At 44.1% G+C, this 16,656-nt stretch overlaps 1 protein-coding gene across 3 annotated transcripts in view; it reads left to right on the top strand.

Annotated features, from left to right (window-relative positions):
* Positions 1–13,368, top strand: part of LOC140465117 (C-C chemokine receptor type 3-like) — a 48,786-nt gene extending 35,418 nt beyond the window's left edge. For all 3 annotated transcript variants that reach the window (XM_072560983.1, XM_072560982.1, XM_072560985.1), the window contains one exon: positions 12,013–13,368. In XM_072560983.1, the coding sequence (XP_072417084.1) occupies positions 12,031–13,074 (1,044 nt within the window). In that variant the 5' untranslated portion in view covers positions 12,013–12,030 and the 3' untranslated portion in view covers positions 13,075–13,368. The remainder of the gene's footprint in view (positions 1–12,012) is intronic.
* Positions 13,369–16,656: the final 3,288 nt, after the last annotated feature.

Here is a 16,656-nt window from a genome sequence, read left to right on the forward strand (position 1 = left end):
TGTTTCCAGATTGGTGCACATGTGTGTTGCTGGATTGGTGCACATGCATGTTTCCAGATTGGTGCACATGTATTTCTGGATGGGTGCACATGCGTGTTTCCTGATTGGTGCACCTGCGTGATTCTGGATTGGTGCACATGCATGTTTCCAGATTGGTGCACATGTATTTCTGGATGGGTGCACATGCGTGCTTCCTGATTGATACACATGCGTGTTTCCAGTTTGGTGCATGCGCGTGTTTCCGGATTGGTGCCCATGTGTGTTTCTCTATTGGTGCACATGCATGTTTCCTGATTGGTGCACGTGAATATTTCCAAATTGGTGCACAGTTGTGTTTCTGGATTGGTGCATAAGCGTGTTTCCAGATTGTTGCATGTGGGTTTCCAGATTGGTACACATATGTATTTCCTGATTGGTGCATGTGTGTGTTTCCAGGTTGGTGGATGTGTGTGTTTCCTGATTGGTACACGTGTGTTTCCTGATTGGTGCACATGCGTGTTTCCAGATTGGTGCACATGCGTGTTTCCTGATTGGTGCACATGCGTGTTTCCAGATTGGTGCACATGTATGTTTCCAGTTTGGTGCACGTGCGTGTTTCTGGATTGGTGCCCATGTGTGTTTCTATATTGGTGCACATGCGTGTTTTCTGATTGGTGCACATGCATGTTTCCAGATTGGTGCACAAGTGTGTTTCCATATTGCTGCACGTGCGTGTTTCCTGATTGGTGTACATGCCTGTTTCCTGACCAGATATCTCAACCCAATTACATCTCTATGACTCTATGGTACACATGTGTGTTTCTGGATTGGTGCACATGTGTGTTTCCTGACTGGTGCACATGCATGCCTCCATATTTGGGCATGTGCATGTTTCCAGATTGGTGCACATGTGTGTTTCTAGATTGGTGCATGTGGGTTTCCAGATTGGTACACATGAATGTTTCCAGTTTGGTGCACATACGTGTTTCCTGATTGGTGCATGTGTGTGTTTCCAGATTGGTGCACATGCATGTTTCCAGATTGGTGCACATGCATGTTTCCATATTGGTGCATGTGTGTATTTCCAGATTGGTTCATGTGTGTTTCTGGATTGGTACACAAGCGTGTTTCCATATTTTTGCACATGCATGTTTCCATATTTGTGCATATGTGTGTTTCCTGATTGGTGCACATGTTTGTTTCCTGATTGGTGCACATGTTATTTCTAGATTGCTGCACATGTGTGTTTCTGAATTGGTGCACATGCATGTTTCCAGATTGGTGCACATGTATTTCTGGATGGGTGCACATGCGTGTTTCCTGATTGGTGCACATGTTGTTTCTGGATTGGTGCACAAGTGTGTTTCCAGATTGGTCCGCATGCATGTTTCCGGATTGGTGCCCATGTGTGTTTCTGTATTGGTGCATGTGCGTGTTTTCTGATTGGTCCACATGTGTGATTCCAGATTTGGGCACATGTATGTTTCCAGTTTCGTGCATGTGCGTGGTTCTGGATTGGTGCCCATGTGTGTTTCCAGATTGGTGCACATGTGTGTTTCTGGATTGGTGCACATGTGTTTCTGGATGGGTGCACATGCATGTTTCCTGATTGTTGCACATGTGTGTTTCCAGATTGTTGCATGTGGGTTTCCAGATTGGTATGCATGTGTGTTTCATGATTGGTGCATATGTGTGTTTCCTGATTGGTGCACATGTGTGTTTCCAGATTGGTGCACATGTATATTTCCAGTTTGGTGCACATGCGTGTTTCCAGATTGGTGCCCATGTGTGTTTTCTGATTGGTGCACATACGTGTTTTCTGATTGGTGCACATGCATGTTTCCAGATTGGTGCATGTGCGTGTTTCTGGATTGATTCACATGCATGTTTCCAGATTGGTGCATGTGCGTGTTTCTGGATTGATTCACATGCGTGTTTCCAGATTGGTGCACAAGTGTGTTTCCATATTGCTGCACATCCGTGTTTCCTGATTGGTGTACATGCCTGTTTCCTGACCAGATATCCCAACCCAAGTACATCTCTCTGACTCTATGGTACACATGTGCATTTCTGGATTGGTGCACATGCGTGTTTCCAGATTGGTGCACATGTGTGTTTCTGGATTGGTGCACATACATGTTTCCAGATTGGTGCACATGTATTTCTGGATGGGTGCACGCGCGCGTTTCCGGATTGGTGCCCATGTGTGTTTCTCTATTGGTGCACATGCATGTTTCCTGATTGGTGCATGTGCATGTTTCCAAATTGGTACACAGTTGTGTTTCCTGATTGGTGCATGTGTGTGTTTCCAGGTTGGTGGATGTGTGTTTCCTGATTGGTGCACATGCGTGTTTCCAGATTGGTGCACATGTATGTTTCCAGTTTGGTGCACGTGCGTGTTTCTGGATTGGTGCCCATGTGAGTTTCTATATTGGTGCACATACGTGTTTTCTGATTGGTGCACATGCATGTTTCCAGATTGGTGCACAAGTGTGTTTCCGTTTTGCTGCACATGCGCGTTTCCTGATTGGTGTACATGCCTGTTTCCTGACCAGATATCTCAACCCAATTACATCTCTATGACTCTATGGTACACATGTGTGTTTCCTGACTGGTGCACATGCATGCCTCCATATTTGTGCACGTGCATGTTTCCAGATTGGGGCGCATGTGTGTTTTCCTGATTGGTGCATGTGTATGTTTCCAGATAGGTACACATGTGTTTCTGGATTAGTACACAAGTGTGTTTCCAGAGTTTTGCACATGCATGTTTCCATATTTGTGCATATGTGTGTTTCCAGATTGGTGCACATGTGTGTTGCTGGATTGGTGCACATGCATATTTCCAGATTGGTGCAAATGTATTTCTGGATGGGTGCACATGTGTGTTTCCTGATTGGTGCACATGCATGTTTCCAGATTGCTGCACATGCGTGTTTCCAGATTGGTGCACAAGCGTGTTCCTGATTGGTGCATGTGGGTTTCCAGATTGGTACACGTGCATGTTTCCAGTTTAGTGCACATGCGTGTTTCCGGAATAGTGCCCATGTGTGTTTCTATATTGGTGCACGTGCGTGTTTTCTGATTGGTGCACACGCGTGATTCCAAGTTTGTGCACATGTATGATTCCAGTTTGGTGCATGTGCGTGTTTCCGGATTGGTGCACATGTGTGTTTCCATATTGGTGCACATTTGTGTTTTTGGATTGGTGCACAAGTGTGTTTCCTGATTGGTGCACATGCATGTTTCCAGATTGGTGTACATGTGTGTTTCCAGGTTGGTGCATGTGCGTGTTTCCGAATTGGTGCCCGTGTGTGTTTCTATATTGGTGCACGTGCGTGTTTTCTGATTGGTGCACATGCGTGATTCCAGGTTTGTGCACATGTATGTTTCCAGTTTGGTGCACGTGCGTGTTTCCAGAGTGGTGCCCATTTGTGTTTCCTGATTGGTGCACAAACGTATTTTCTGATTAGTGCACATGCATGTTTCCAGATTGGTGCACATGCATGTATCTGGATTGATTCACATGCGTGTTTCCAGATTGGTGCACAAACGTATTTTCTGATTGGTGCACATGCATGTTTCCAGATTGGTGCACATGCATGTATCTGGATTGATTCACATCCATGTTTCCTGATTGGTGTACATGCCTGTTTCCTGACCAGATATCCCAACCCAATTACATCTCTCGACTCTATGGTACACATGTGTGTTTCTGGATTGGTAGTCATGCATGTTTCCTGACTGGTGCACATGCGTGTTTCCTGATTGGTGCATGTGTGTGTTTCCAGATTGGTGCACATGCATGTTTCCAGATTGGTGCACTTGTGTGTTTCCAGATTGGTGCACTTGTGTGTTTCCAGATTGGTGCACTTGTGTGTTTCCAGATTGGTTACATGTGTGTTTCTGGATTGGTACACAAGCATGTTTCCATATTTTTTGCACATGCATGTTTCCATATTTGTGCATATGTGTGTTTCCTGATTGGTGCACATGTGTGTTTCCTGATTGTTGCATGTGTGTGTTTCCATGATTGGTGCATGTGTGTGTTTCCTGATTGATACACATGTATGTTTCCTGATTGGTGCACATGCATGTTTCCAGATTGGTGCACATGTATGTTTCCAGTTTGGTGCACGTGCGTGTTTCCAGAGTGGTGCCCATTTGTGTTTCCTGATTGGTGCACATGTGTGTTTCCTGATTGTTGCATGTGTGTGTTTCCATGATTGGTGCATGTGTGTGTTTCCTGATTGATACACATGTATGTTTCCTGATTGGTGCACATGCATGTTTCCAGATTGGTGCACATGTATGTTTCCAGTTTGGTGCACGTGCGTGTTTCCAGAGTGGTGCCCATTTGTGTTTCCTGATTGGTGCACATATGTGTTTTCTGATTGGTGCACATGCATGTTTCCAGATTGGTGCACATGCATGTATCTGGATTGATTCACATGCGTGTTTCCAGATTGGTGATCAAGTGTGTTTCCATATTGCTGCACATCCGTGTTTCCTGATTGGTGTACAGGCCTGTTCCCTGACCAGATATCCCAACCCAAGTACACCTCTCTGACTGTATGGTACACATGTATGTTTCTGGATTGTTTGTCATGCGTGTTTCCTGACTGGTGCACCTGCATGTTTCCAAATTGGTGCACATGCATGTTTCCTGATTGGTGCATGTGTGTGATTCCAGATTGGTTCATGTGTGTTTCTGGTTTGTTACACAAGCGTGTTTCTGTATTTTTGCACATGCATGTTTCCATATTTGTGCATATGTGTGTTTCCTGATTGGTGCACATTTGTGTTTCCTGATTGGTGCACATGTTGTTTCTGGATTGGTGCACATATGTGTTTCTGGATTTGTGCACATGCATGTTTCCAGATTGGTGCACATGTATTTCTGGATGGGTGCACGCGCGTGTTTCCTGATTGGTGCACATGTTGTTTCTGGATTGGTGCACATGCGTGATTCCAGATTTGCGCACATGTATGTTTCCAGTTCGGTGCATGTGCGTGTTTCCGGATTGGTGCCCATGTGTGTTTCTGGATTGGTGCACATGTGTGTTTTTGGATTGGTGCACATGTGTTTCTGGATGGGTGCATATGCGTGTTTCCTGATTGGTACACATTTGTGTTTCTGGATTGGTGCACAAGCGTGTTTCCAGATTGATGCACATGCATGTTTCCAGATTGGCACACATGTGTGTTTCCTGATTGGTGCATGTGTGTGTTTCCGGATTGGTGCACATGTATGTTTCCAGTTTGGTGCACATGCGTGTTTCTGGATGGGTGCCCATGTGTGTTTCCTGATTGGTGCACATACGTGTTTTCTGATTGGTGCACATACGTGTTTCCAGATTGGTGCACGTGCGTGTTTCTGGATTGATTCACATGCATGTTTCCAGATTGGTGCACAAGTGTGTTTCCATATTGCTGCACATGCATGTTTCTCGATTGGTGTACATGCCTGTTTCCTGACCAGATATCCCAACCCAAGTACACCTCTCTGACTCTATGGTACACATGTGCATTTCTGGATTGGTGCACATGTGTGTTTCCTGACTGGTGCACATGCATGCCTCCATATTTGTGCACATGCATGTTTTCAGATTCGTACACATGCGTGTTTCCTGATTTGTGCATGTGTGTGTTTCCAGATTTTTGCACATGCATATTTCCAGATTGGTGCACATGTGTGTTTCCAGATTGGTACACATGCGTGTTTCCCGATTGGTGTATGTGTGTGTTTCCAGATTGGTGCACATGCATGTTTCTAGATTGGTGCATGCATGTATTTCCAGATTGGTTTGTGTGTGTTTCTGGATTGGTACACAAGCGTGTTTCCAGATTTTTGCACATGCATGCTTCCATGTTTGTGCATATGTGTGTTTTCTGATTGTTGCACATGCATGTTTCCAGATTGGTGCACATTTGTGTTTCTGGATTAGTGCACAAGCGTGTTTCCTGATTGGTGCACATGCGTGATTCCAGATTTGTGCACATGTATGTTTCCAGTTTGGTGCATGTGCATGTTTCCGGATTGGTGCCCATGTGTGTTTCTATATTGGTGCGCATGCATGTTTCCTGATTGGTGCATGTGCATGTTTCCAAATTGGTGCAAATTTGTGTTTCTGGATTGGCACCATGCGTGTTTCCTGATTGGTGCATGTGTGTGTTTCCAGGTTGTTGCATGTGTGTGTTTCCTGATTGGTACACATGTGTGTTTCCTGATTGGTGCACATGCGTGTTTCCAGATTGGTGCACATGTTTGTTTCCAGTTTGGTGCACATGCGTGTTTCTGGATTAGTGTACATGCGTGTTTCCTGACTGGTGCACATGCATGCCTCAACATTCATGCACATGCATGTTTCCAGATTGGTGCAAATGTGTGTTTCCTGATTGGTGCACGTGTGTGCTTCCAGCTTGGTGCACATGCATGTTTCCAGATTGGTGCACGTGTGAGTTTCCAGATTGGTTCATGTGTGTTTCCAGATTGGTGCACGCGTGTTTCTGGATTGGTACACAAGCGTGTTTCCAGATTTTTGCACAAACATGTTTCCATATTCGTGCATATGTGTGTTTCCTGATTGGTGCATTATGTGTGTTTCTGGATTGGTGCACATGTGTTTCTGGATTGGTGCACATGTGTGTTTCCTGATTGGTGCACATGCGTGTTTCCAGATTGGTGCACATGTGTGTTTCCAGTTTGGTACACGTGCATGTTTCCAGTTTGGTGCACGTGCGTGTTTCCAGATTGGTGCCCATGTGTGTTTCTATATTGGTGCACATGCGTGTTTTCTGATTGGTGCACATGCGTGATTCCAGATTTGCGCACATGTATGTTTCCAGTTCGGTGCATGTGCATGTTTCCGGATTGGTGCCCATGTGTGTTTCTGGATTGGTGCACATGTGTGTTTTTGGATTGGTGCACATGCGTGTTTCCTGGTTGGTACACATTTGTGTTTCTGGATTGGTGCACAAGCGTGTTTCCAGATTGATGCACATGCATGTTTCCAGATTGGCACACATGTGTGTTTCCTGATTGGTGCATGTGTGTGTTTCCGGATTGGTGCACATGTATGTTTCCAGTTTGGTGCACATGCGTGTTTCTGGATGGATGCCCATGTGTGTTTCCTGATTGGTGCACATACATGTTTTCTGATTGGTGCACATGCGTGTTTCCAGATTGGTGCCCATGTGTGTTTCCTGATCGGTGCACATACGTGTTTTCTGATTGGTGCACATGCATGTTTCCAGATTGGTGCACGTGCGTGTTTCTGGATTGATTCGCATGCATGTTTCCAGATTGGTGTACAAGTGTGTTTCCATATTGCTGCACATGCATGTTTCTCGATTGGTGTACATGCCTGTTTCCTGACCAGATATCCCAACCCAAGTACACCTCTCTGACTCTATGGTACACATGTGCATTTCTGGATTGGTGCACATGTGTGTTTCCTGACTGGTGCACATGCATGCCTCCATATTTGTGCACATGCATGTTTTCAGATTCGTACACATGCGTGTTTCCTGATTTGTGCATGTGTGTGTTTCCAGATTTTTGCACATGCATATTTCCAGATTGGTGCACATGCGTGTTTCCAGATTGGTACACATGCGTGTTTCCTGATTGGTGTATGTGTGTGTTTCCAGATTGGTGCACATGCATGTTTCTAGATTGGTGCATGCATGTGTTTCCAGATTGGTTTGTGTGTGTTTCTGGATTGGTACACAAGCGTGTTTCCAGATTTTTGCACAAACATGTTTCCATATTCGTGCATATGTGTGTTTCCTGATTGGTGCATATGTGTGTTTCTGGATTGGTGCACATGTGTTTCTGGATTGGTGCACATGTGTGTTTCCTGATTGGTGCACATGCGTGTTTCCAGATTGGTGCACATGTGTGTTTCCAGTTTGGTACACGTGCATGTTTCCAGTTTGGTGCACGTGCGTGTTTCCGGATTGGTGCCCATGTGTGTTTCTATATTGGTGCACATGCGTGTTTTCTGATTGGTGCACATGCGTGATTCCAGATTTGCGCACATGTATGTTTCCAGTTCGGTGCATGTGCATGTTTCCGGATTGGTGCCCATGTGTGTTTCTGGATTGGTGCACATGTGTGTTTTTGGATTGGTGCACATGCGTGTTTCCTGGTTGGTACACATTTGTGTTTCTGGATTGGTGCACAAGCGTGTTTCCAGATTGATGCACATGCATGTTTCCAGATTGGCACACATGTGTGTTTCCTGATTGGTGCATGTGTGTGTTTCCGGATTGGTGCACATGTATGTTTCCAGTTTGGTGCACATGCGTGTTTCTGGATGGATGCCCATGTGTGTTTCCTGATTGGTGCACATACATGTTTTCTGATTGGTGCACATGCGTGTTTCCAGATTGGTGCCCATGTGTGTTTCCTGATCGGTGCACATACGTGTTTTCTGATTGGTGTACATGCATGTTTCCAGATTGGTGCACGTGCGTGTTTCTGGATTGATTTGCATGCATGTTTCCAGATTGGTGTACAAGTGTGTTTCCATATTGCTGCACATGCATGTTTCTCGATTGGTGTACATGCCTGTTTCCTGACCAGATATCCCAACCCAAGTACACCTCTCTGACTCTATGGTACACATGTGCATTTCTGGATTGGTGCACATGTGTGTTTCCTGACTGGTGCACATGCATGCCTCCATATTTGTGCACATGCATGTTTTCAGATTCGTACACATGCGTGTTTCCTGATTTGTGCATGTGTGTGTTTCCAGATTTTTGCACATGCATATTTCCAGATTGGTGCACATGCGTGTTTCCAGATTGGTACACATGCGTGTTTCCTGATTGGTGTATGTGTGTGTTTCCAGATTGGTGCACATGCATGTTTCTAGATTGGTGCATGCATGTGTTTCCAGATTGGTTTGTGTGTGTTTCTGGATTGGTACACAAGCGTGTTTCCAGATTTTTGCACATGCATGTTTCCATGTTTGTGCATATGTGTGTTTTCTGATTGTTGCACATGCATGTTTCCAGATTGGTGCACATTTGTGTTTCTGGATTAGTGCACAAGCGTGTTTCCTGATTGGTGCACATGCGTGATTCCAGATTTGTGCACATGTATGTTTCCAGTTTGGTGCATGTGCATGTTTCCGGATTGGTGCCCATGTGTGTTTCTATATTGGTGCGCATGCATGTTTCCTGATTGGTGCATGTGCATGTTTCCAAATTGGTGCAAATTTGTGTTTCTGGATTGGCACCATGCGTGTTTCCTGATTGGTGCACATGTGTGTTTCCAGATTGTTGCATGTGGGTTTCCAGGTTGGTACAAATGTATGTTTCCTGATTGGTGCATGTGTGTGTTTCCAGGTTGGTACACATGTGTGTTTCCTGATTGGTGCACATGCGTGTTTCCAGATTGGTGCACATGTTTGTTTCCAGTTTGGTGCACATGCGTGTTTCTGGATTGGTGTACATGCGTGTTTCCTGACCAGATATCCCAACCCAATTACATCTCTCTGACTCTATGGTACACATGTGTGTTTCTGGATTGGTGCACACACGTGTTTCCTGACTGGTGCACATGCATGCCTCAACATTCATGCACATGCATATTTCCTGATTGGTACGCATGTGTGTTTCCTGATTGGTGCAAGTGTGCGTTTCCAGCTTGGTGCATGCGTGTTTACAGATTGGTTCATGTGTGTTTCCAGATTGGTGCACGTGTGTTTCTGGATTGGTACACAAGCGTGTTTCCAGATTTTTGCACATACATGTTTCCATATTCGTGCATATGTGTGTTTCCTGATTGGTGCATATGTGTGTTTCTGGATTGGTGCACATGTGTTTCTGGATTGGTGCACATGTGTGTTTCCTGATTGGTGCACATGCGTGTTTCCAGATTGGTGCACATGTGTGTTTCCAGATTGGTGCACGTGTGTGTTTCCTGATTGGGGCCCATGTGTGTTTCTATATTGGTGCACATGCGTGTTTTCTGATTGGTGCACATGCGTGATTCCAGATTTGTGCACTTGTGTGTTTCCAGATTTTTGCACCTGTATGTTTCCATATTGGTGCACGTGCATGTTGCCTGGTTGGTGCACATACATGTGTTTCCGGATTGGTGCACATGTGTTTCTGGATTGGTGCACATGCGTGTTTCCATATTGATGCACATGTGTGTTTCTGGATTGGTGCACATGCATGTCTCCAGATTGGTGCACATATGTGTTTTTATGGGTTGGTGCACGTGCATGTTTCCTGACTGGTGCACATGTGTTCTTCCATATTGGTGCACATGCATGTCTCCAGGTTGCTGTACATGTGTGTTTCCAGATTGGTGCACATATGTGTTTCTGGATTGGTGCACATGTGTGTTTCCTGATTGGTGCACATGTGTGTTTCCTGTCCAGTGCACATGCATGTTTCCAGATTGGTGCGCATGTGTGTTTCCATATTTGTGCACATGCATGTTTCCAGATTGGTGCGCATGTGTGTTTCCATATTTGTGCACATGCATGTTTCCAGATTGGTGCACATATGTTTTTCTGGATTGGTGCACATGCATGTTTCCCGATTGGTGCACATCGTGTTTCTGGATTGGTGCACATGCATGTTTCCAGATTGGTGTACATGTGTGTTTCTGGATTGGTGCACATGCGTGTGTCAGGATTGGTGCACATGCATGTTTCCTGATTGGTGCACATATATGTTTCCTGTCTGGTGCACATGCGTGTTTCCAGATTGGTGCACATATGTGTTTCTGGATTGGTGCACATGCATTTTTCCTGACTGGGGCACATGTGTGTTTCCATATTGGTGTACATGAGTGTTTCTGGATTGGTGCACATGTGTATTTTCAGATTGGTGCACATGCATGTTTCCTGACTAGTGCACATGTGTGTTTCCAGATTGTTGCACATATACATTTCTAGATTTGTACACAATCATGTTTCTGCATTGGTGCATGTGTGCAGTTAAGTTTCAGCAGATGACAATTATTTACTGAAAGAGAAAATGATTACGGACCAACCAGGAAACAGTATGAGATTGGAACTGATATGTAGCTCTTCCAGGGTGGGGTACAGGTGTGCTGGGCTGAATGGCCTCTTCTACAGTCTGTGATTCTATGACATCATTTGATTCATTTCTTCTTCATGTATGTGAAATAGGGATGGGGAGCTATAGTCAATACTGAGGAGGGCTGCCACTAATGACAGAATCGAGGCTATGCATAAACATGCAGAATTGGGCAGGTAATTGACAGGTGAAGTTTGACACAGATCATCATGAGATCGTGCATTTTGTCAGAAGAATGGGGAGACCATGATTAACTTGGAAGGTGTAAGCTTTTATGAGGCAGGATTCAGTTGATTGGACTTGTACCCATGGGAGATTAGAAGAATGACAGGACAGCCTATTGTGAGATTTAAGATTCTTAAGGAGTTTGACAGGGGTGGAGGGTAGATGCAAAGAGGTTGTCTCCCTTTGGGGAGAGCTTAGGCTCAGGGGACAGAAGCTCAGTTTAAGGGATTGCCCATTTAAGACAGAGATGAGAATGAATTTCTTCCCTCAGAGGATAATGAATCTGTGAAATTCTTTACCACATAGTGCGATCAAGGCTGGACCATTGAAAGTATGTTCAAGGCTGAGATAGACAGGTTTATAATCAGTGATGGAGTTGAGGGCCACTGGCAAAAGACAGGGAAAGTAGAACTGAGGACTGTCAATCAAATCATCCCTGACCTTCTTGAACCATGGAGCACATTCAAGGGGCCAAGTGGCCTGTCCTGTGGAAGTGAGCTGACTCTGCCAGAACTATCCATCAGATGAAATGAATTGATGGGATTCCAACACGTGGCCAGTTTGAGGTGAAATGCATCTCGTGGCTGTTTTGGTAGAGGTTTAAATAGCGTGGAGCATAGGCAGAGGAAGGAATTTGGACAGGCATGTTGGATTTGGTGGTACCATTTCAGAGTCGCTAAAGAATAGCACTGCCTGTGCGAGGTGTGTAAATAATTATGTTTTGTGTTGTGGAAACAGGTCCCTTCCAGATTGTGAATGATGCTCAGCACAACGGAGCTGCCAACCGGAGATTATGAATACTTGTGCGAGAAGGAAAGCGTCAATTCATTCGGAGCAGCACTGATGCCCAGCTTCTACCTGATCGTTTTAATGCTGAGTCTCATTGGAAATGGATTGGTTTTACTGGTGCTTGTGAAATATGAATATCTAAAAAGCATTACAAATATATTCATTCTTAACCTTGCCATTTCAGATTTGCTTTCTGCTATTTGCCTCCCCTTCTGGGTGGTCCATCATTTAAAGGGATGGATCTTTGGAGTGGGCATGTGCAAGATAATGAGTGGTGTGTTTTACATCGGGTTTTACAGTGGCATCATGTTCCTGACACTGATGACAATTGACCGGTACCTCGCAGTTGTTCACGCTGTCTCTGCTGCAAGATCTAGAAAAGTTCGCTATGCAACAGTCACAAGTGTGATTGTTTGGCTGACCAGTACATTAGCAACCATCCCTGATTTTATCTTTGTTGACTTAGATAAGGAATACGACAGAGAAACCTGCGACAATATTTACCCCCAGAATACAGCAGTTCCTTGGAAACTGTTGAGATTTTATCAACAAAATATAGTGTTCTTTGTCCTTCCGTTTATTATCATAGTGTACTGCTATGTTAGGATAATTCAGACATTGATAAAGTGCAGAACAGTCCAGAAACACAGGACACTACGAGTTATATTCACCATTGTGGTGGTGTTCTTTTTCTGTTGGGCACCTTACAACGTGGTGATCTTCTTAAGATCCCTGGAGGAGCTTCAGATACTGCAGTTTGAGAACTGTTATTTGGAGAGTCAACTGGATTATGCCCACACCATCTCCTACACCGTGGCTTATTTTCACTGTTGTCTCAATCCCATTTTTTACGCCTTTGTTGGAGAAAAATTTAGAAGACACTTGATTCACTTTTGTGACCATTATTTGCCGTGTGGGCTGCTGTTTCACCAGCGGCAATTTGTCACTAGGAATGTCCATTTGGAATATTCTGATGGTTCCATGGGTAACGATACAACAAATAACTGGTAGTCTGACGCTTCTGACATGTTTGAGGAAATTTGTATTCTTTTTGTTCAACTTAAATATTCCAATCTTTTTAATGTACTGTAATCAAGACGGATCTATTGTAATAAGAGTAACAGCAAAAAATTACAATTTTCATTTTACAAACATTACAACATTTTTACAAGGATTTAGAAACATCTGTGTGTAGTTTTGTTTCTAGTCCCGATTCTTAGCACAAATTTAGTTGACAATTGTTCATAATTTACTTCCTAAAACAACTTTGCTTCTCAAAACTTGTGATTTTTTTGTTTCCATATTTCACGGTTGGATAACTGTTTTAATTGATTAAACTAAGTTTGCTTATGTTGAAAATATTACATTCAGAAAATGACAAATAAAAATCTTATTGTGCTTGTTACTCAACTACTGTGCAGTCTAATGTTGGATTACAGAATAATTTGTCAGACGTAGAACTAATGTAATCCCCATGGTAAAGAGCTTGCACATAGCAACAGGGAGTTGCTGAAATAGCATTGATTTTTGAAATCGAGGGTGATCCCAACTCCAAGTGTAATTCAGGAATGATCCTGATTCAGTTTCCAGATGCCACACTTGATCATCCTCCAGCACAGTCCCCAACCGAGCCTTGATCATCCATTCTGGACTAGCAGGCTGACCAATGCCAGCAAGGACTCTGGCCCAGTGGCTGATGGGGAGCTAACACATGGCTATCCTAGGAGAGGAGGCAAGTGTCTCTCACATGGTACCTACATCACACTCCCAGGATGGCAGCTCAACAGTTGTCAGGTTTAGCTGCAGGCTAGAGCACTGGAGTGATGCCACCTGCTAGGCCTCAAAACTAAGATGGCAGCCACATGGGCTTCTACATCAGCCATTTGCATTGCCACAGAATCTCCAGCATTGCCAGAAGTCACTCCAACAAAAAGAAATCAGTAAAATGGAGATGACAAGACTTTTTTTTTGCTCTAAGGATAGTCTGGAGTTCAGTGCCTGGAAGAAGGTAGAAGCAGAAACTCACACTCCATTTAAAAAAAAGTACTCTACTTAGAATCCCTACAGTGTGGAAACAGGAAATTCGGTCCAATAGGTCCATGCTGACCCTCTGAAGAGTAACCCACCCAGACCCATTCCCCTCCCCTACTCTAAATTTCCCGTGACTAATGCACCTAACCTACACATCCCTGAACACTTGGGCATTTAGCATGGCCAATTTACATAATGTGCATATCTTTGGATTATGGGAGGAAATCGGAACACACATAGGAAACCCACACAGACATGGGGAGAATGTGCAAACTCCACGAAGGAAATCCCCCGAGGCTGAAATTGAACCTGTGTCTCTGGTACTGTGAGGCAGCAGTGCTAACCACTGACCTGGCAGTTTATGTACCTACTGCAGGAAGGAGAGCTACAGCTGTGTAACTCTCTATTAACCCAGCACAGACACAATGGACTGAACGGTCTCCTTCAGTTACATTAATTCTCTATCAACCATCCGTTTCTATTCAGGGCCTATGTGTCTGTCTGCTCAGCCTGTCCTTGATGGAATGGTCTCCACATTCTGTGCAAGTTCTACAGACAATGTTAAGGTGGGCTCTCTCAGGCTCTGATACACTGAGCACAAAGCCCACCAGTAGTCTGTCCAGTGACAATCTCGGCACTTAATCATAGGAGTGAGACAAGGGTCAGCATTTATGGAAAGCATCTGAAGGCTGTCAGATGGGGGTGACACTGTGCGTGCTCTCCTCACAGTGTCAGTGGGTGTGTGAGTTATCTCTTCCTCTTCCAATGGCACTCTGTCATCTGATGCTGCCACTTTCTCCTGAGGACAGTGCGAAAATAAGAACCTTGTGAAGTATTAGAAGGATGTCCCTGTGATGGTGGAATAGTGTGAGATATGCTTTGTTTCTTGAGTGTTGTTCATTAGAGCGCTGAGTGGGTGAATGTGAGGAGAGGAGGTTTATACTGGAATATATGTTGGAATATTGCATGCAATTCTGGTCTCCTTCCTATCCGCAAGATGCTGTGAAACTTGAAAGGGTTGCCAGGGTTGGAGGATTTGAGCTATAGGGAGAGGCTGAACAGGCTAATGCTGTTTCCCTGGAGCGTCGGAGGCTGAGGGGTGACCTTATAGAGGTTTATAAAATCATGAGGAGCATGGATAGGGTAAACAGACAAAGTCTCTTCACTGGGTTGGGCAAATCCATAACTGGAGGGCATAGGTTTAGGGTAGAGGGGAAAGATATAAAAGAGAACTAAGGGGCAATGTTTTCTTGCAGAGGGTAGTACGTGTATGGAATGAGCTGCAAGAGGAAGTGGTGGAGGCTGGTACAATTGCAACATTTAAAAGGCATTTGGATGTGTATATGAATAGGAAGGGTTTGGAGGGATATGGGCCGGGTGATGGCAAGTGGGACTAGATTGGGTTGGGATATCTGGTCAGCATGGACGGGTTGGATCGAGAGGTCTGTTTCCGTGCTGTACATCTCTATGACTCTATGATTCTATATAAAGAATTTAGGAGGTATGATCAGTAAGTTTGCAAGTGACACCAAAAATGGTAGTGTAGTGGACAGTGAAGAAATTACCTCCAAGTACCATGGGACCTTGATCAGATGGGAAAAGGGTGTCCTTCCTCCTCTCCATTACCTGCAGCAAGAGATAATCATGGTCATTACCTACCACAGAATTATTATCCTTGCATTTCCTCCAGAACGTCAGGACAGTGCCTGAGAAAAAATATAAAGTGGTTGAATATTTTTTAATACAAAGACCATTCTCAAATTGATCTGTCTGTCAACTCTCTAGGGGTTCAAAGAATGAGAGCAGGTCTATTTCAGGTATATAAGATGTTAACCTGGATTGATAAAGTGGATATAGAGAGGATGTTTCCACATGTGGTGCAGTCTAGAATGAGAGGTCATAGTTTGAGGATAATGGGTCGGAGATTTAAAACTGAGTTGAGGAGACAGTGCTTCTCTTGAAAAGTAGGGAATCCTGTGGAATTCCCAACCACAGAGTGTGATGGATAAATTTAAGGAGATTTTTAATTAGTAATGGGTTGAAGGGTTATGGAGAGCAGACAGAAAAGTGAGGCTGAAATGAAATCAGCCATAAGGCCATGAGATATAGGAGCTGAATTAGGCCATTTGGCTCATCAGAGTCTGTTCTGCCTTTCGATCATGTTTCTCATCCCCATTCTCTATGATCGTATTAAATTCAGCCTCAAGGGGCTGAATTGCCTACATTGCTCCAAGTTATTATGTTCTATGTTCTTGTTATATGCCAAATAAGCACTATATGGGGGAATGTCATTCCAAAACGCTTACTGAGGCAGTTTTAAATTGGATGATAACATAACAGTCTTATTGGCACATGATGAAAACAGGAATTAAGATTAGTGGCTGGGAAGTGATTGCGTATTGTTACGATCTTGATACTGAGTAGTAACTTTCTGTTTAAGAATATCCAAAATTCCACTTATTTACTGAAAGAGTGAAGCTGTGGTTGAAAACAGAAGAATTTTAGCTTGTCTTACAAAATTCTAACAAAGCAATTACTAGCATTTGCTTCTAAATTAACATC

Source organism: Chiloscyllium punctatum, chromosome 41, assembly GCF_047496795.1.
Source record: "Chiloscyllium punctatum isolate Juve2018m chromosome 41, sChiPun1.3, whole genome shotgun sequence".
Lineage (NCBI taxonomy): Eukaryota > Metazoa > Chordata > Chondrichthyes > Orectolobiformes > Hemiscylliidae > Chiloscyllium > Chiloscyllium punctatum.